The sequence below is a fragment of the Ostrea edulis genome, chromosome 9 (genome assembly GCF_947568905.1).
Source record: "Ostrea edulis chromosome 9, xbOstEdul1.1, whole genome shotgun sequence".
NCBI lineage: Eukaryota > Metazoa > Mollusca > Bivalvia > Ostreida > Ostreidae > Ostrea > Ostrea edulis.
The window spans coordinates 17091613-17114410 of NC_079172.1; the positions used below are offsets into that span (position 1 = coordinate 17091613).

The 22798-nt window shown below is 35.5% G+C and overlaps 2 protein-coding genes across 2 annotated transcripts in view; one reads left to right on the forward strand and one right to left on the reverse strand.

The window, feature by feature from the left end:
* Positions 1-684: 684 nt before the first annotated feature.
* Positions 685-3495, forward strand: LOC125673068 (uncharacterized protein K02A2.6-like). Its single transcript, XM_056150654.1, has one exon. It carries the CDS (start codon positions 685-687, stop codon positions 3493-3495), a length of 2811 nt encoding a protein of 936 aa, XP_056006629.1.
* A 745-nt stretch (positions 3496-4240) lies between these two features.
* Positions 4241-22798, reverse strand: part of LOC125658690 (uncharacterized) — a 31887-nt gene continuing 13329 nt past the window's right edge. Inside the window, exons 3-4 of the mRNA XM_048890047.2 lie at positions 10366-10415; positions 4241-5835 (exon numbers count right to left, since the gene is read on the reverse strand). Coding sequence (XP_048746004.1) covers positions 5707-5835; positions 10366-10415 — 179 coding nt within the window. The 3' untranslated portion in view covers positions 4241-5706. The remainder of the gene's footprint in view (positions 5836-10365; positions 10416-22798) is intronic.

Genomic DNA, 22798 nt, shown 5'->3' on the forward strand with positions numbered 1-22798 from the left:
GGCCAGGAATTCTGAATTAGTGAAATCTCAAATTAGAGATCTACAATCCAAAAATTTGGATGCGGTACGGGTGAAACGTCATACTCAAGATCCGCCACACCAAGTAAATCGTGGAAGAGGTGCGCAACGGACTCGCGGTGGACAGTCTAGTCGCGGCAGAGGATCTAATAATCAGAACCGACAGAATGCGAATTTACCGTTGTGTGGAGCGTGCAATCGTAAACATTACGAGGGTCAGTGCCAAGCTCATGGACGGCGATGCAGAAAGTGCAACCGTAGGAATCATTTCGCAGTGTGCTGTCGTTCCAACACTGTTGCCGGTGTTCGTGAAATTGTCGACGACGACAATGATCATCATGACTACTTTCTAGGTTCAGTGTCCACGTGCAACGAGGGAGAACCGTGGTTTGTTAAACTTAAAGTTTGTGGTTCAGAGATTCCGTTCAAGATTGATACTGGTGCTGACATTTCCATCATGTCAGAATACACGTACAAATCGCTACCATTTCAACAAAATTACATGTGAACAACAGCAAACTACAAACGCCAAACGGTGATCTTCACTCACTTGGAAAATTCAAGGTTACTACTCGACATAAGAATCATCCTTATTCATTTCACGTAGTTGTGATTCCAAGCACCGACTCTCAGAATAATCTTCTATCAAGATCAGTTGCGTCTACCATGGGTCTCATTCAGAAGATAGGAAGTGTCATAGAACATCACGGTACTATGAAAGGTGACCCAGTGAAAATTGTTCTCCGATCTGATGCGCAACCGTATTGTGTTACGACTGCTCGACGAATACCGTTCGCTCTTATGCCGAAAGTGAAAGCAGAACTCGACAAACTAGAAAATGATGGTATCATTCGTAAAATTAATGAACCTACTGACTGGTGTGCACCAATTGTTCCAGCAACAAAGAAAAACGGTGATGTGCGTATTTGCATCGATCTGAAGCGTCTTAACGAAGCCGTTAAACGTGAGTACTACATGCTACCGAATCTGGACGATATCTCTCCGAAATTAAGCGAAGCGACCATATTCTCTAAATTGGATGCAGCATCAGGATTTCATCAACTTAAACTGCACGAGGACAGTCAAAAATTGACTACATTTATTACTCCTTTTGGAAGGTACTGTTACACGCGCGTACCGTTCGGAATCTCGTCAGCACCCGAGATATTCCAAAGGCGCATGGGAGAAGTACTATCTGGGTTGGAAGGCGTAGAGTCGATAATAGATGACGTCATCATCTATGGATCTTCACGCAATGAACACGACCGCAGATTAAAAGCAGCATTGGATCGTATTAGAGATGCAGGGATCAAGCTAAATCCCAACAAGTGCGAATATCGAAAGGAGAAAATTGAATATTTTGGACACATCATCTCGAAAGATGGTGTTCAACCTAGTCCAGAACGTGTGCACTCTATTCTGGATTTGCCACCACCGACTAACATCAGTGAGTTGCGTCGTATTATCGGGATGATCAATTATCTTGGTCGATTTGTTCCTGATCTATCCAGTATCATGAACCCTATCAATAATCTGTTAAAATCAGACACAGCGTGGACTTGGGATGAATCTCAGCAAAGTGCGTTTGACCGTGTGAAGAAACGCATTACAGAAGCGCCAGTACTTGCATTTTACGATATGACTCGACCCACTATCGTTAGTGCTGATGCAAGTAGTTTCGGTATCGGTGCAGCGCTATTTCAAGTTGTGGATGGAGAGACTAAACCAATCGCATTTGCGTCTCGCACACTTACCGAGGCAGAGCGTAAATATGCGCAAATTGAGAAGGAATGTTTGGCCGGAGTGTGGGCATGCGAGAAATTCGACCGATACCTCATGGGAATTGGATCATTCGAACTGATTACGGACCATAAGCCGTTAGTACCGCTGATTAATACTCAAGATCTCAATAAAGCGCCATTGAGATGCCAGAGATTACTGATGAGATTACGTAGGTACAATGTCGTAGCGAAACATGTTCCAGGAAAACAACTCGTGGTTCCGGATACGCTTTCGAGAAGTCCTCTCAATATCAGTGATCAAAGCAATACTGTTGAAGATGTTACCGCATACGTAGCGTCCGTGGTCAATACGAAACCATTATCAGATAAGAAATTGGAAGAAATTCGTAACGAAACATATTCAGATCCGATTCTACCTGACGTCATGAGATACACTATGCAAGGTTGGCCGCAAAAAGAAAATTCATTGTATGCGGAGTTGAAACCATATTTCGCGCCAAGATTCGAATTCTCAGTGTCTGATGGTATACTGTTCTATAGAGACAGACTAGTGATTCCAGAATCCCTGAGAGCTGATGTACTCGCAGCGATACATACAGGCCATTTGGGACTGAACAAGTCAAGAGAGCGTGCAAAGTCATCAGTATGGTGGCCTGGATTATCAAGTGATTTGGAACATTTGATCAGGTGTTGCGAGTTTTGTAATACCAACCGTCCGTCACAGCGTAGTGAGCCACTTAAAACTACTCAGCTTCCTAGTCGTCCCTGGGTAAGGGTTGGAGCTGATCTTTGCGAATTACAGGGCAAAAATTACCTTGTAGTGATGGATTACTTTTCTCGGTATTTGGAGATTGCCTACCTGGACAATATCACAAGTAATCACGTAGTTGGCAAATTAAAGAATATGTTTGCCAGATGGGGCATACCCGAGGAACTTGTTAGTGATAACGGTGGACAGTTCAGTTCGAAATCATTTAGACAGTTTTCGATTGATTATGGATTTCATCATACATTCTCCAGTCCTCATTATCCTCAAGCAAATGGAGAGGCAGAGAGTGCGGTTAAAGTAGCCAAACGAATACTCAAACAGCCGGATGTATTTCTAGCCCTAATGGCTTACCGCAGTACCCCCGTACATGCGACAGGTACTAGTCCATCTGAACTCATCATGGGACGTAAAATCAGAACTACCGTTCCGATTGGTTCTGACCAACTAGAGCCTGGATGGCCGGACCTAGGAAAAGTTAGGGAAAAGGACAGACAATCCAAACACAGGATGCGTGTAAACTTCAATCGTATGCATGGAGCTCGCACTTTAAAACCACTTTACGTAGGTGACCGTGTTAGGGTGAAAACTGATAAAGAAAAGTCTTGGGATGAGGCAGGAATCGTCACATCTGCTGATTACGCGAACCGCTCATACTTTGTGAAAACTCTCAGTGGAGACCTCAGGAGAAATCGTAAGCACTTGCTTCATGTCAATGATGAAATGCAAGATTCATCTGTGCCAAGTGATTTTCAGTGTTCTTCCGCTATGGAACCGGAACCGGAAATTCCGATGGGGAACCAGAATTCAGAGGAATCGCTGTGTACCGAAACAACCACACCACTTACCAATGAAACTCCGAGTGTACCTGTTACGAACATTCCACAGAGTAGCACTCCACCAGCTACCGTAAGGCGTAGTGGTCGCGAAATAAAACGCCCCAAATACCTAAGTGACTATTTGCTGTGAATTTATTCATAAGTCATGTCAGACATTTTGAACAGTTTTGCTATTTTGCTATTCATTTACTTTAATGTACATGGTATTCATTTTTGCACATTTCACTGGAAGTGAATAGAGACATTACACAGTTGTATGTAATTATGTTATAAAGACAGTCAACTCTAATCATTATATAAAGATATTTTGATACATTGAAAAATTCAATTCCTATGTACTGTACATCTATTTTTGCTTCAACTATTCCTAATTTTGGTAAAGATAAATTTTTGAGATTTATCATCTTAAGGAAGGAGATGTTTATAATATATTAATAGCATAATACATTTAAAGATTATTTCCCAGTTTGAATTTCTAGCGATATTTCATGTGTGTATTGAACTATTCCCAGAATGCACTGTATTTTGTTTGACTGCCATCTTTATTAAACTTGTTAGACTGTTCACACGTGTTTCTCGATCTCCCGTACTAAACAGTCACTACCTGTTTTAACGACTTACGTCTGTCGCGGCCAGGATTCGAACCCCGGCCTTCCGCATGCGGGGCGAACTGACTTTGTTTTTACATGAGGAACAATGAATAATAGAAGAAAAAAATCCATCACTGAATATATCCTCTTCCAATATCCATTCTTTAGATTAAACAAATGGCAAAATGTCGTATTTGATTTATCATTGTAACATGTTACAGTTTATTGTAAACAGCAGAAAAAGTAAAAAAAAAAATAAATAAATAAATAAAGAAACTAATAAGATACGATGTAACTCTTTATTTACGTAACAATTACAAAAAAACAAGATCATCTAGCCCTTGTACACAAAGTAAAGGGATCGTACAAAATAAATGGAATATACTGTCATAGAACATTTTCTCACGAAGTCTTTAATTATCGCATATAGACGTCAATACCTTGGTATTTTAGAATACAATGCATACAACACTGAGCATTGGTTGAATTAACCAAAATATATGCGAGAATAAAGAGTGTAGGAAAATAGGTCCCTAACAGCTGTTTATGATGAGGTCTAACAATGATACAAAAACTGAGTCTTAACAAATCTTGTTAACGTACATGTAGTAATAAAATGTGAATAAGCAACATATTTCGGTAAAACAATTCAGCACTTGTTGAATATTTCAGCTTGACTTCCTATGAATGTATATAAATGTTATCATTAAATATATAATTCCAAAATATTGCCCTAACCAAGCCTTCACCAGATGAATTACAGGAATCATGGTTTTCATCACTGACATTTAAAATCAAAAAGGTTGGTTCACATTTTATTAAATCATAAACATAGTAAACTGTACCAAATAATATTAAGTTAAGAACATATTTTATTTGCCATCTATTACACATTGTTATAAAAATACAGTCTCTTATTCGGAACAAAATGTCAAAGTTTAGCCATAAAACCGCATACGAACATTATTCACGAAGTAAAGGGTTGTAAATGTTAATGCATACGAAAAGGCACGTTTTTACTTTCAACTGTATCTCAAAATCTTTATATTTCAAAACAAAAATATATATTCAATGTGGCCATAGAACGTTTCCGTTTATTTCACGATCTCTTTTCCAAACAACTGCCTATAAACGAGACATAACAGAAATATAACGCAGCATTGAATATTAAAAAGAAACACTTAGAAATAGCGAAAATCATTTGTTTCATAATATATCTGAAATAGAAGTAAATTCTCGGTATCTGCGAATATATAAAATATGTAATAAAGAGAAAAATTCAAAAGATACAACAGCCAAATGATATCAACACATAACGCTTCAAAATATTCTAAGTCTACGGTGCTCATTCGATGCCGTATTTGCAAATAAACATGTGGTTTTAAAGCTATACAGTCAAACTACCTGGTAATTTTAAAAAGTTTAAATCAACAGCAATGTTACCCTCACAATGAACCTAACGTCGACAGTAGACTTCACAATGAACATCATAAAAGTCGTGCTTCAGCTTCAGACTATAATCAGCAGTTATGTTTATATATACAACACATCCTCAACATTATGGTCCCCGTTCAAACATTTTCTCATTTTATATCCAAATTCCCCCCAAAGTCCCCTGAAATTGAAATTTTCAACAACAAAAATTCAAAATTTTGAAATACGTTTTTATAGATTAATTTCATGTTATCACAGATGGCAGGAAAAAAGTCCAAACGCCCCTCAGAGGCACCCTCGGAGCAGTATCTCTGTCATCAGTTTGGAACCAGCATCCCATCCACTGTCAAAGCATTGGGTGTTCCATCCCGTGTGACAATGCGACCTTTGTGTCCACTCATGGCGAAATCATATGTGCAACTGCAATCTTCTTCACTGAAAGTTTCCTGTTGAAGAAAGATGCAGTTGAGAGTGATTATTGAGAATATAAATCGTACACAGGTGAAGTTTCATCAATCAACCATTAAAGTGTTGTAATGAAAGCATCAAAACGCGACCAGTGGACAAGACTACACTTTCACAGGACTGGTATACATAAATACCATATTCCATCACATACATCAACGACAAAATTATATAAGTTCCCATCACCCCATTGCAGCCTTTCTGTGATATGAAGAAGACGTATCGATTTGTTTGGGTGTTTAAGGAGGTATACTACACCAGAGAAATTTGATGTAGATGAAAAGTGGAGGATATGTACAACACAATTTTGAAGTTGAAAATTTTCAAATTTACTTTATTTTGTAAAAAAGACAGTTTTATTAGAAGGTAATCTGAATTTTTTTAAAACCCTGCAGGACTCAAACTGCGACCTAAAGTTCAGCAGTCGGTATTCCAACCCTCTGAGCTACTCGGCTAGGTATTTAAATTGAAAAGGAAAAGTCAAATATTGCTGATATCGATTTTTTCATCCATGTTTTTAAAGGAGGTCAGCCATTATGACGATGTAGAGTACCTCCTTAATACCGAGAGATCTCGCTAATAAATAGTCAGTCTCATACTGATCTCGTTCTAGTCCCAGTTGTCGTGCGTTGAACAGACTATAATTTGAGATACATTGAGGTGATCAGATATACATGTATGAGAAGAGTGGTCCTGTCTTCTTTTCTTGTTTTCCACCGCTGTATCACTGCCTCTATTTCTAGTAATTATCTTAATGAGACATTTAGTGGAGTTTCCACCGCTATATCACTGCCTCTATTTCTAGTAACTGTCTAGAACATAATGAGACATTTAGTGGATTTTCCACACCTATATCACTGCCTCTATTTCTAGTAACTGTCTAGAACATAATGAGACATTTAGTGGATTTCCCACCGCTATATCACTGCCTCTATTTCTAGTAATTGTCTTAATGAGACATTTAGTGGATTTTCCACCCCTATATCACTGCCTCTATTTCTAGTAATTATCTTAATGAGACATTTAGTGGATTTTCCACACCTATATTACTGCCTCTATTTCTAGTAACTGTCTAGAACATAATGAGACATTTAGTGGATTTTCCACACCTATATATCATTGCCTCTATTTCTAGTTTTACTGGGTATATTAGAACATTATGAGACAAAGTGAATTTATCCATCCCGATATCACTGCCTCTATTTCTAGTAATAAACTAGAGCATTATGAAACATCTAGTGGATTCTCCACCTATATGTCACTGTCTCTACTAGAACATGAAACAGCGTGGATTTTCACTGACTCTATTTCCAGTAGATGCTTGACTATTATGAGACAAAGTGGATTTTTACAAGGCATATTTTGAGCAAAATCTGGTTGAAAAATGTACATGTATACTGGTGAGAGATAAGCAGGAGACTTTAAAAGTAATGTAACAAACTACGTTTATAGTGTTGAAAACTCAGCTAAATTACCAGGTTTTTTTTTTTATATATTAGAAGAAATCAATTAATAGAATTATTTTTGCTTATTTCAATTGAAAACAAATTTATCTTAAAATTCTCGGTCTTGGTAATGTAAAAAACCATCGTGTATCTTCGGGTTATCTAGTTTGCTTTGGGGAGAAATAAAGAATTACTGCCCGAGTTATATCTCTGTGAAGAAATAAAACTAAAAGTATACTTTGACACTACCGGGCGTACATGTAACAATTGCCTGAGAATAATTATTAATGAAAGCAACATGTCTTTTCCTTTCCATGATAACGCCATGGTTTTCTTGGCAAACTATGCACGCGATTTGTAACTGTAAGGTGAAAGTACATTGAAACTACCACTTAAAATATCGTCTGTACCTATTTTGAGACATAGGATGATGCAGTTCTAGATAAAACAGAAATCATAACGTCAAGATATCGATTCTAACAATTTATCATTATAATACCATGAATACTATTACAATAAATCAAAGCATCATGGGGGATTTTGAAATGTAAATTAATTTTGACAAATAAATTCTGTTTTCATAGTTTGACTGTCAATTATGTTTGATGCTATCTAACTACTAGTTTTAGGGAGAGAGCTGTAAACTAGACTGTGTCTGCTGCCCAATACCATTTATTTATTTATGAATAATTCCAATGTTATTTATTACAATTGTTTTGATTGGACAAAAATAAAGTTAAATGAGAATTCGCACATCAATAAATCCAAAAACGTTATGTATACATACGCGCCTGAAAACAAATAACATAGTGCAGGGAAACTATGAGAATGATTGAAATTGATAATACAGGAAGCGAATTGGAATTATAAGAATCAAACATTCTTTTTGAATAATTTATCGATGCATAAACTCTGGACATTTTACTCACAAACTGAATAAAAGTGTGAAGTACTTTTAAGTTAACCTGTGAGTAAAATGTCCAGAGTTTACACATCGATAAATTCTTCAAAAAGAATGTTTAATCCTATAATAAAATATTGTTTAAATCAAACTATTAGTATATTTTATACATACTCAAATGTCATTTCACTATTTCACCTTATATATATATATATATATATATATATATATATATATATATATATATATATATAATCCATTCATATGCATTATTCAATAAAATTACAGCAACAAAGAACAGAATTTATTTGTCAAAATCAATTTACATTTCAAAATCTCCCATGATGCTTTGATTTACTGTAATAATATTGCTGTTATTATAATGATAAATTGTTAGGGTCGATATCTTGTCGTTATGATTTCTTTATGATCTACTAGAACTGCATCATCCCAAGTCTCAAAATAGGTACAGATGATGTTTTAAGTGATAAAGTTATGGATCTAGCTGTCTCTGTGGTTTGTGACCCACACTACAAAGGAGTTTAGTTCCAATGCCAAGAAAATTATGGTGTTATCATGGAAAGGGAAATGCATGTTGCTTGCATTAATAAGTCTTTACAAGCAATTGGTACCTGTATACCCGGTATTATTAGAGTATGAAATCATATAGTGCATGCAAATATAGTTTTAGTTTTTCATAGAGATATAACTCAGGCAGTAACTTTTATTTTTCATTTCTCAAAAAAAAAAAAAAAAAAGCCAAACAAATTAGATAATAGAAACAAAAAAAACAACCCAAAAAGGTCACTAAGGGGCTCCCTGACCTTGACTTGAACAGAAAATTAATCTCAATTTGAAATTATACTCAACGGAGACGTCGACTTGTTTGGGCCACCCTTTCTGGTAATTAGGATCACCCTTTCTGGTAATTAATCACTTTCCCCAAGTCAAGGGATTTTTAAAAAGAAAATAAATAATACAAGCTTCACTGATCATAATACCACGTGGGAATTTGTCATCAGCAAGTTTAATGATATCGTTTCAACCAAAGTTTGCTGTATTCAACATCTAAAAGGGGAATGCTATAAGCTTTGGTGTCGGAACTTTTTAATGAAGTCTCCAAGTTATACTTCGTAACAACGAAGCCAACTAATGTTTTAATTACTATTGATTTGTTTAGTCCTTGAACATGAAAACGTATTTCAAAGCTTATTCATAATTGAAAAGCGCATATAGATTTTTATACATTCGAATATTGTTTGTCAAAGCAGATTACAAAACCCCTAAGCCTGATGTGTTTTAGCTTATAGAATATCAGCAAGTCAGGCTTGTATAGATGATTTTGGAAGTCACGTGACTTCTGTAACTGGCAGGGAGAAAATGCAAAATACCAGACAGGGATTTGAACCAGGGTTCCCTGAATTTCTAGTCAAGTGATCTACCAACTGAGCTATTGGCATCGGCGATCAATCCGTATGACCGACATACATCTTTTTATGCTCCTTTGGAAAAAAAAAGGGGAAATGGGATAATACCTGTCGGTAGACCACGTATTGTCCGCTCAGTCACGAGAAAAGTTTCCCCTACAGAATTGATGACCCCAAGTGATTTTAAGAGCACAAGATTAAAGGTCATGCGAATCTACTCTACACAGGAAGATATTGTCCGGTCAGTATTTTGAGAACCGTAAAAAAATTGAACTCGGTACACTGGTTCTACCTGATGAGTAGATGACCGCTAGTGATTTTGAGATCATAAGGTGGAAGGTCAGAGGTACATGTAAAACTACTCTGGAAATATAGATATATTGTCTGTTCGATATCTTGAGAACATTTTGTTTGACCGACATCAAGGTCAAGGTTAAACTACTCTGGCCATAGATCTTGTTCGCTGATCGATATCTTTAGATTTCTTTCCGTGACGTCAAAAGACATCAAACTGAACACCTTGTAACCCCAAGAGAGTTGATGGCTCCCATTGGTTTTCAAGTCACAACGTCAAAGGGCATGCCTTAATAGACTGTTTATTCGGAAATGTCTGCTCGGTATCTTGAGAAATCAAACCTAGACCCATACTTTAACATTCTTAATCTAAAGTTGATCCTTTTTTAAATATTACTACATTGGGGCATATATGCTCTCAGTGAATTACTGTCTAAAACTCACCATGGCGTCCAGTTTTTCTCCGTTGCAGTAAACTTCTCCGGTGTACATTCCTGAAAATACAGAAAGTTGAAAAAAACAATGTAAACAAATATTATTATAGAGCCATTCCAGGTAGACTTTAATTGTGCATAAAGTGTGAACCTTGTGTGCAGTTTTTCTATGTAAAAACTTAAAGATAACTGACCATTAGAGCTTTTCTCTCAAGCAGATGCAATGAAAATGTAGTTAACTGTCCTCCTAATAAGTACATGTGTATTATTGAATTAACCTGTAGACACACCTTAATAGTACAAAACACATCATAACAAAAAAGAAAAAAGAAAAACGATTGACATATTAAAAGATAGAAATACGAAAAACAAAATTTTAAAACAAAAACATAACAATCAAACGTGAGTTTTAATCCCAGTGAATGGATATCACACGTTACTGATAAAAAAAACCACAATGTGAAGGACGTGTTCAGTTTACTGTCCCACTCATTTTTTGTTTCGTTTTGTTTACAACATGTATGTGTAAGATTATTGTTTCGTTTTGTTTTACGTCCCATTCGAGGAATTTTCACCCATATAGAGACGCCATCAGATGTAGGTAAAATGCCACACATATAGAGACATCATCAGCTGTACATGTAGGTAAAATACCACACACATAGAGACGTCATCAGCTCTAGGTTAAGTACCACCCATATAGAGACGCCACCCGCTGTATGTGAAATACCACCCATATAGAGACGCCACCCGCTGTAGGTGAAATACCACACATATAGAGACACCACCCGCTGTATGTGAAATACCACACATATAGAGACACCACCCGCTGTATGTGAAATACCACACATATAGAGACACCACCCGCTGTATGTGAAATACCACACATATAGAGACACCACCCGCTGACACATATAGAGACACCACACATATAGAGACGCCACCCGCTGTAGGTGAAATACCACACATATAGAGACACCACCCGCTGACACATATAGAGACACCACACATATAGAGACGCCACCCTCTGTAGGTGAAGTACCACACATATAGAGACACCACCCGCTGTAGGTGAAATACCACACATATAGAGACACCACCCGCTGACACATATAGAGACACCACACATATAGAGACGCCACCCTCTGTAGGTGAAGTGATACACATATAGAGATGCCACCCGCTGTAGGTGAAGTGATACACATATAGAGATGCCACCCGCTGTAGGAGAAATACCACAAAATTTGACAAACGCATGACGCTCAAGGGCGTATCGGGTTCTTTATGGCACCGACGCCTACCGCGGTCTTTAGGGGTCATATCCGAAAGACCCGTCACTTTGACTTATAATACCGGGCGCTCGAGGAAGGAACGATGACAGCTTATTTCTTTAACAGATAATTAAATTGATGAATAAGATCATTTCTTTTTCTGATCTAGTATTCTTACATTCAAATGAAACAGCTTCTAGTACAAAAACGTCAAAGCATTCAGCGGTTATGAAGGCTCATTAATTGCACGATTATGAATGAGGTTTAATGAAACGGTAATGTACATCAAACTGATACCTTTATTCAAGGAACAATAAATTCTCTTACATATTGATTTTTACAGACAGTTTAATTTCCTGTTAACCAGCTGAAACATTACCATCTAGTATTATATAGCCTTCGAATTATGAACTGGTAGCTTTGGTCAATTGCTTTTCTCTTAAATACCATCGCACCTTGGTAATATAACTTCTGTAAACTCTCATACAAACATGAAAGGAACGTTTCATTTTCATATCAATATCATGTCGAATAATACCGGTATATTTTATGTCTTTACAGGCATGTGTATTTTTTATTTATTTTTATCCCCTTCAATTACGAATCGTTTTCCGAATTTAAAGTTGCAAGATTTTTTCTCCAATCAAAGAACTTTAGATCACTTCAATCTTTTTTCCAAAATTAAAGAACATGGGAGGAGGAGGAGGTTATAAAATGCCTATAAGAGAACTTATTAGAAAAGTGGATAATTTAAAGTCATAATATTGCAAATATTTTTTGATATTTCATTGTATGTATAAAAAGGTAAAGTTAAGAAACAGTGATCAATCTCATAAATATTAAAAAGAATACGAACTCGATAACAGGGTAAAATATACCGGTATATAGCAAGCTACGATCTGTTAAAAATGGATGGGTGCGTTAAGAATTTATGCAATTTTATGAAAAATGATACGATTTGATTAATTGATTGCATATTGTTTAAGTCCCACTTGAGAATTTTTCACTCATATCGAGGCGTCACCATTGCCGGTGAAGGGCAACAAAATCTAGGCCTATGCTCTGTGCTTACAGCATTTGAGCAGGGAGGGATCTTTATCGTGCCATACCTGCTGTGACACGAAGCCTCGGTTTTTGTGGTCTTATCCGAAGGACCGCCCCATTTAGTCGCCTCTTACGACAATCAAAGGGTACTGAGGACCTATTCTAACCCGGATCTTCGACAAATTAAATGCGGGTATTAAAGGAATACTGGTCTACTCAATGTAAGGAGAAAACGATGATTTTCTAGTGCATATTTATAAAGGAGTTACGTTTATGGTGGTAGTGAACAAGAGTACGAGAAAAATATCATTAGAAACATCATAGGAGTTACGGTTTATAGTCGTACGGAATGGTGATTTCATGTTCAACATAAAACTTAATTCCCCTTCCATTGCTCAAAGTGACTCTCTCACCCTTGTTTTCCGTCTGACTGTCTGTATCGCTAAATATGTCCCGTCAACAGCCTGCAGGCCGTACATGCTTTCACGTTGCCTTGTAGTTATCCGCGTGCAATGTCACGTGATCGTACATATTTCGAAATGGGGCGTTCACTATCGGACTTGGAGAATATATAATCAAATAGGAAATTAGCTTGATTACTTTTTTTTTTATTTGCAAATTTTAGTATTTGATAATAACATTCATACATACATTCACACACATAGTTTAGTTATAATAACATATTAAGGTTGAAAGTACCAAGTAAAGAGTGGAAAGGCATTAATCAAAAATATTTTTCCTTACAGCCCAGATTGTACTGAATTTTTTAAAATTACAGTTTTTTGAAAATATACAATGGTCAATTTCATATTTCATCCTAATATATTGTAATACACCTCAAAAGATGGTAATCTGTTTTGTTTGCAACATAAATATATATATTGTTTGGTATATAAAATTATGAAATTCATTACTTTGTTGGAATTTTGTAATGAACAATTACTAAAAATAATATTAAATACATTGAAGCCAATTCTATTTGTTGTTTTCTCATAAATATGTAAGCTTAGTTAGTTCCACAAAGTTCCTATTTTGTCACAAAACACAAAAATATGTTCAATTTTTTTCAGAGCTGTGTCCACAAAATGAGCAAATATCATTATCCACAACTTTGATTTTTTTCAAGTAACTTTTAACAGATATAATTCTATGTACAATTCTGTATTGCAACCATTGTGCTGCTGAATCTGACGTTGATTTAAAACATATTTCAAAAACTTCTTTGGTAATGATATCTCTATAGCCCCTCGAAAATGGACAGGAATTCCATTCAGCAATTGAAGTCGGAATTTCTTCTTTATAAGTAATGTTCTTATATCTATAATTTGTGCATTTCGTATGCAATAGTATATCTTCATAGTGAAAAGGTGTGGATGGACCATTAACATATTTTCTCAACTCTTTTACACACACAGTTGTTTTGCCATCGTAAAAATAGAATTTATAATACTGTTGTATTGCATAAAACAAACATGATCAATATCAATTTTTTTTCCAAATCTATCCATTGTTAGAAAAATACCGTTAGAGTCTACAAAATCATTGACTGTCTTGACACCTTTTTCATACCACTTTTTTGCAAACACATATGACTTGCCATCTTTAACTTTTGAATTGTACCATATTGGAACATTTACAAATTTCGTTTGCGTCCGAGAATTCAGTGCCAAGTGTAAACTTATTACCTTCAACCATGAAGTAAAAACATCAGTCCAAAATGGATTAAAAGTATTTTTTAGCAGACAATATATATATTCATCCCCAAAATCTAAGATTTTATTCACCACTCCTTTTCCATAAGAAGCTTCAAAAATGTTTATCCAGGATTGGTTGAATGTTATTACTTTTTTAATCCATGAGCACTTTAAAGATATTATGAAATTATATATATTGGTCATGTTACATGTAAGCCCACCCAACATGCATTTTTGAGTATCCGTTACTCTTTTAACTTTATCACATTTTGCTTTCCATATAAATCTAAAGAGTTCCTGTGTTAATGAGTTTATGATTTCTTGACTGTGATTTGGTAGTGCAGAAAATAAGTGATTACGTTTTGGGAGAAGCGTTTTAATGACTGTGACTCTTCCTATAGGTGTTAAATCCTTCTAATCCACTGCTTTATCATTGCATGAATAGTAGGAATCTGAGGACTAAAATTTAATACTACAATTCTTTCTAGATCAATTGAAAAATGTATTCCTAGGAGAGTGAACCTTGTGGATCCCCAGTCTAGTTTCCATCTTGGGTGATGATAGACATCAGCAGAAATTTGTTTTGCTCCGATCCATATAATTTTTGTTTTGGAGCTGTTTATTTTTAATCCTGATAGCTTTGAGAAGAATTTCTGGGTTTCCAAAGCATTAAAAAGTTATTTATCTTAGCCATCAAGGGTCAAAGATGTATCATCCGCGTACTGAGACATTTTTTGTTCTTTATCATTGATAACTATGCCTTTAATATTTTTATTTTGTTTAGTCAAAATAGCAAGTACTTCTGCACATAGAATAAATAAGTATGGGGCAATAGGGTCACCCTGACGGCACCCTCTCTGAATGTCGAATTGTTCAGAAAGCTTTCCGCATTGTAGAACCGAGGCTTTGATATTGGTATTTAGAATTTTAGCCCAAGTAATTACATTGTTACCGAAACCAAAAAAATCTAAGACCTTATATATAAACGACCATGATATTGAGTCAAATGCCTTCTCAAAATCTATAAGCATAAGCAAGCCTGGTAAATTATGTTTTTCTGTATAGGCCATGAGTTCATATATAAATCTAGTATTTTCCCCTATATACATGTATCTACCTTTTATGAAGCCAGTTTGTGTATTAGAAATAAGATAATCTAAAGTACTTTTAATTTTTTGGTTAATACAGCCTGATATTAATTCATATAACACATTAAGTAGAGTGATAGGCCGCCAATTCTTAAGGAATTGCCTTGGTTTATCACCCTTTGGTAAACAAGAAATGATACCAAGTCTCTGCGAGACTGGTAAATAGCCTTGCCTAAAGATTTGATTAATAGCACCAGTAATATAAACCTTAAGATCATTCCAAAAAAAATCTGTTGTAAATCCATCACTGCCTGGATTTTTCATTTCTTTAATTACTTTTTAATCCAACAGAATTAAATTGCATTAAGTGTATAACTTAAATAGCTTCATATAAAATACATGCTTTCTATTCCTACGGTGATATCCAAACAATATGGCAGATATAGCTTTAAGCTCTGAATAAGGCTTCAAAGATTTCATTTTATGGATTTGTCTTTTATGGCATGCTTTCTAGTCAAGTACAAAGTGAATTGAAACTATTCTTTTTTATACTCATTTTTTTTTCAAAGTCGCCTTTGTGAACTGTCATTTCCGCAACTAGTTTTTTGCTCATTTGTGTGGAAATAATAAGGATGTGTGGTTGAAAGTCATTTATTCTTTTAAAATAATAAATTACAATTCAAGCAAAGCTGGTAGATAAGGTTAAAGCAAAATGGTACATTGAAATAAACTCAAAACACTTCATTCCAACAACATAGTATGCAAAACATAGCAATCCGGGAGGAAGGATTCTTTTTACTGTAATTATCATTTAGAATAATTCATACACAATGGACAATGCAAAATACCAAAAGGAAAGGCAAATCATAATCAATTTTACAGGAAATATTGAAACATTCTCTAATCTAAACAAGATGTTAATATTACTGACATCCAACGAAAGAATCTAGGAATTTAGAAATAACATTTTCCAATCTTTTTTTTACTGATGTTTTTGTTTTAAAATCAAGGTTCATCCTATTTTTTTTTTTATTGACATCGATTTCAGATTCAATGAATTATCAGATAAAAGCGACACTCTCTGACATTTTTAAAATCATAGTAACTTCTGTGAGGAAGAAACATTAAGATTGTAATGTATGATATGAAATGTCAAACGCAACAACTCTTTCAATCGGTAATACTTTGTGACGTACCTATAGCACGTGATGAGCACATGATGTTGATACGGAGCGTGAAGAGAGAAGAACGAAGATTACTGTTTGAACATGGGCAATTAATAATAAAACAAAAACATACAATTTAAAACACCTGCGTGACACGAATTTGTATTATTTCGGTCATAGTAAATTGTGTATGTGAATATATTTCTAGTTGGTAGTTTTGTGACAATGAGACCGAACGAATGTTTCTTTTACAGGTACAATATTATCTAACGACTTTAACAGGAAGCAGAACTGTTATCAATCATACCGGAGCTTAGGATGTCAAGTAGAAGGTTTCACGGGAATTAATTCCTACAATTGTTTTATTGAATTTGAAAACAAAAGAAAAACAAACAGGCTTGGCGAATAATCATTTTTTTAGCTGCTTTGTATTGGAGAGTTTTATGACGTTATATCGATTAAATAGTTGTTTAATAACTTGACATTTGGTTTTTTGTCGATATTCACTCAATACATTACAATGTGTTTACCAGTCAATCTAATTTGAGGTAAAATTGGTTCTATGGAGCTTAACTTATTCTCACAGTATAACCCGCAAACACGATTACTTGTTGATGACATTAATTATTCATTTTTAGTCATAAAGACATAATCTTATTTGAAATAATGAAAACAAGAATAAAAAACTCCTTTAGGGTTTGCAAAATTGGTCATAAAGAAGTCTGGTTTAAGAACAAAACCAAACCCAAGGAAATTACCATTGACGGAAATAATATAAGCCTTTTGGCTTTTTTCACAATGTATATTGCATATAAATGTATACCGTCATATGTTGATTATTACGAAGTAAACATTACTCAAATTAAAGATTTATATCTTTATGAACATGATTTATATGATAAGGAGAATTGATTTGATGAAAATCATTTATCATCTCTCAGGCTATTCCGTGTAGTTTGGTAATATGAAATATCGACTTCTACTATAGATAAGGGTAGCATTGGGTATCCGGAGGGGACTTTAGAGTCATACATGTACAAACTTTGTAGAGTGAATCTTCCTCACCGGATTAACCGGAGAGACTACAGGTTTCTTATTTATCTGTCTATCTGTACGTTTGTCTCTCCTGTACTTTGTTTTGCGCGCGTTTTGTCATCACTTGGTGTTGACCGTCAATCTGTCGTCGACGTCATCGATATCTGTTGTTTACAATTTAATATTCTTCACAATGACTGCATACACAGTCACCTCACTTGATACCAATGTTTTCCTAAATGTTTGATTTCCTGAGACAAAACCGACTTCACTAGAATGGCTGCATTCTAGACACCAAACTTCGTACAGCTGTTCCTCTAGTGGTCCAATGGCGGTGCTGGTACTCTTTCGAGCGATCCGAATTCCAATATGGCCACCATATTGTATGTGGGATTGACTCGCAAAACCGACTTAATTTCTAGGACGGCTGCATCAATGATACCATGTTTGGTACAAATGCACCCCACTAATGGTCCCGCAGCAAATGCGCCACTAGTAGTCCCGCAACAAATGCATCACTAGTAGTCCCGCAACAAATGTACCACTAGTAGTCCCGCAACAAATGCACCACTAGTAGTCCCGCAACATATGCACTACGAGTATTCCCGCAACAAATGCACCACTAGTAGTCCCGCAGCAAATGCGCCACTAGTAGTCCCGCAACAAATGCACCACTAGTAGTCCCGCAACAAATGCACCACTAGTAGTCCCGCAACATATGCACTACGAGTATTCCCGCAACAAATGCACCACTAGTAGTCCCGCAGCAAATGCACCACTAGTAGTCCCTCAACAAATGCACCACTAGTAGTTCTGCAGCAAATGCACCATTATTAGTCCCGCAACAAATGCACCACTAGTAGTCTTGCAGCAAATGCACCACTAGTAGTCCCGCAGCAAATGCACCAAGAGTGGTCCCGCAGAAGTGACGTTACTTTTTGGAACGATCCAAGTTTCAATATTGTCATTTGATCAACTGAGAGAAAGAAAACTTCTACAGAAAGACTGTGTCTTCCGTCACGACGTACCCAATTTCACAAGACGCGGAACTCTTTCTAGAAAATTCCCCTTAAAGATATTGAAATGGGATTCACTTTGAACAACAATAAACCACACACATTTGACTTAATATGATTAATCCACCTTTATATGACTTACAGATGTATGTCCCTTGATTTGCGTAAAATTAAGATTTCACGTTTAGAGAGCTTTTTGATACACATCTGACAAATGATTTGTAATTATGTTTACGAATGAAATGTTTTGGATTAATTCTTATATAAGCCGCACAGTTTTGGTGTATTGGCCCCGTTACACTGCTTGTTACAGTTTCATTAACACACAAGAACAAACGAGACATTTTTAACCAAAAAAAATAAATAAATAAATAAATTAAAAAAAAATTCGATTTGACAATTTTTAACAATATAGTTTTCAGGAAAAGTAAAAAAAAATTCTGTCTTGCATTTTTTGGGTAAACTCTATATTTCTATTCTGATTCCGTCCTTGTCCATTTGTAAGGGATCATGCTTTAAACACACACTGACAGTACACCACACAGACTGTCTGTACATCGTCCTCTTCCACAAATCGAATTTCGGATCCGGGGAGGGAAGGGGTATGACTTATGTGGACAATAAATCTTAATCTTTTCTATTTAATTAACCAATGTTTATCAATATAAGTATACATATAATTTCCCAGGTCATTAAGCTCCGATTACGCCGCTAACACAATCTTTGAGCGATTATAAAGGAATATTCAATTTTCGAATAACTTTACTCGTGTTTATTTTTTTCCCAGACGAAAAATTAAGAAATATACAAATATTTGATATTCAGAACACAGCATGAATGTAGACTGAAGGGCGCCAACAGTCTGTCAATGAGGGCGGCAATATAGTGAAACAATCAATGTATACTTATATAGACATGCGTGTTCTGAGTGGGATCATGCTTCATATTATGTAACCAATTTAGCAGTATTTGTAAGACCTATGCAAAGCGATTCAATTTGCCTGGTAGCATTTTCAATCTTAATTAGATATACCTATCTATAATTGATCCGCCATGTCACATTCGTTTGTCCATTATTTCAGCTGTTGGTATCAGGCTTGCAATGGTGAACATATACTAGGAACTACGTCAGTCAAAAGTTCTGATAATTCTAAATCTGTAAATACTTCCGAGGAAAGTCAACCCGAGGCTATTGTGAATATGATTCAAGTTTTCAATACTAGAAAATTATGCATACAAATACCTAAAAGGATAAAAAAGTACTACATAGAATTTTTTTTAAGTATTATACAATGTAGGCTTGTTCTCCAAGACATGTACAGTGTATCAGGAATCAAGACAACCTTAGTCTGTAGAGCATCACTGACAAATACTCAAAGAACGACAAACAAAACCCTTTGGATGAGAATAATTTTCAATTTGAAAGTCTGTCATAAAACGCGATTGCATTGTTCTTTTTAAGTAAGTAGAATCTTACACATACACCGAATCGACTGATTATCTACTTTAAAAAATCCTTGCAATCAGAATATATATATATATTTCTCATCAAATGATCAGACTAAAATTGAATTTCATTGTACGATTGCGTCTTTTGGACATTATTGAGATTATACATCAAAATTCTCTCTCTCTCTCTCTCTCTCTCTCTCTCTCTCTCTCATGTATTTTCAAAAAATAAAGTTTATTTCTTATATTTACATTCTACTTTCATTTCTGTCGGAATTTCCTGTCGTTAAAATAGACGTACTATATTTATCACGATTCATACGCGAGAAGTTCCTAACTGCAACTCATTCATAAGGAAATGGCCATAATTAAAATGTGTAAAGATACCAAATACAAAAACATCAGACATGTAAGAGTATTATAAAATACGAGTAGAATTTTCAATGATTATGCTTAAGATGAATTTGAATAACTTTAAATACTTTGAACACGAAGATAAGTATATTTCATGCCTGTTGCGTTGAGACTTTTTTTTTTACTTTTATATTGTATGAAAGAAAAAAAAAATTAATCTCATTTGAAATAATTATAATAAAAAGCTCCACATGCATGTGTATCATTAGACAGCCGTTGAACAAAATTCTTTGATTCGATTTTTCATTAGAAAAGTTTAATGTAAAAATGCAACAACTGTAAAATCGTTAAAAAGGATTTTCTGTTTGCCGAGTCCGGATAATGATCCAGCGCATGGTACACACAAGGTATCTTTACATCTTCAAACAATTGCGATGAGAATGGCATCCCCGTCCGTAAATAGATGTAGCGAATTCCAATATCCTATATCAGGATCCCAAGCACTCATCTCGCCAGTAATACATTTTACATTAAGCCCCGTATTTATACAGTGAAGCATCGATCGACGCTTTTTGCTTACACGGCAAGCATTGTTCGAGCACCTATATCTAAAAAACTTTACCATCAGTCACTTTTCAGGTAAAGCAAATATCTAAGAAATGCAGGCTACTCAAATGTAAATTCTCCGTTGTTTCGAATGCAGCCTTTTTTATTATCATTACTAAGACATAATATTAGGAGGTAGATATTTTGTGGTGCTATATGAATTTGCATTTATTGATTTGATGATCCTTAGATTTTCTACTTTTAAAGATTCTGCATACAAATTTGAAAATGAATAACATTTGCGTATGATCTAGAGTTGAGCCATTTTACAGGCAAGTTAATCACAAAATTCCACTGCTGATAGTGTCACGATGTTCGTTGCGATAAGACATTTTATCGTGAAATGAACAAAATCATCCCACGGTACAAAAACCGGCGGAAAGTTGGCGAACATGCATTATAGTAGAGTTTGAACAACATAACAGGGGGGGGGGGGGGGGGGTGTAATGATTCTGCTACTTCTTCATGTCCACTGTACATTCTAACTGATATTTCTTTCTGTAAATTTTCTCCAAACATGCTGAATGATTCCATAGCTATTGTAATTAAAACAAACATTTAATACTTTGAATAAATATAACAAAAAAGTTATTAATCATAGTTATTTAAACCGTCAAGCCGATATGCTTTTGATGACATGATGATACCTAATAAATATAATAATTCCTCAAGACACACGCCTGGTAAGTTTGCAATTATCAACCAAATATCGCAGTGTATTCCGGTTTCGAGTAGTGGGTATTTTTTGAAGCAAGAAAAGCTGGAAGTGGATGGCGTATACATTTTCATTACATACATGTATTTTTGAAGCATCAGAATGAAGAAATATTTGTACAAATCTATATGTCGCACACCTCTAAACTTCTCTCACTTCATGTATATCTGCTAACCACAACCGGGAACGTCCGCAACATATTTCTCTGCTTCGCATTTGATTGATAATTGCGAGATTCCTGGGCTTGTAAGACGGATCTTAGGATAAATCCAAGATCTTCCTAACTTTGTAAAACGAGCTACACACTGTTGTAATAAATACCTACGTTTTTCTATCATCTCTCAATGCTTCATTAAATATCGAGGGAGGTATTTGCATATAATTTACACCATGCTTCTGAGATTCCTATTCTGTTAAACAAGGGTCTAGAATGCAAGAATCCTGTGTAATTTCGTGTATCACACCTATGTTATGCGCGGTCAGGTACTCGGATTTCTGAATAGTTGAATACTAGAACAAGTCAAGCTCATGTGTGTTACAGGATGTGTCTAATGAGATTATCGCAATGCCCCCCCCCCCCCCCCCCCCCCCCAGGTATTGAGACGTAATGGAATATCATATTGTGGTTCATCAATTTAATTTCATTTTCGTCCAACAGAGAATGTATACATGTAAATATGATACAACTCTCCCATCATTTCCCTAAACTGATCAGTTGTGGTTTTTCGTAGTGTTTTCCTTCTAAACTACAGAATGTCTTTACCAAATCGCTCTACTGTTAATCTTCATGTACCCGATTGTGTTCAATTAATAATATTCAGTACATAGGATAGGATACGATGGATAGGCTAAGATATGCCCACCGTGGTCCTAAAGGTATGACGAATATTGAGAAAATTCCTAAGACTGATCACTTAGTATGCCAACATGTTATAACAGCATCTTTAGTAATGCGCATGTCCACCGTTTCTTAAATTCACGTGCGAAAGACATCTGTTTAACATC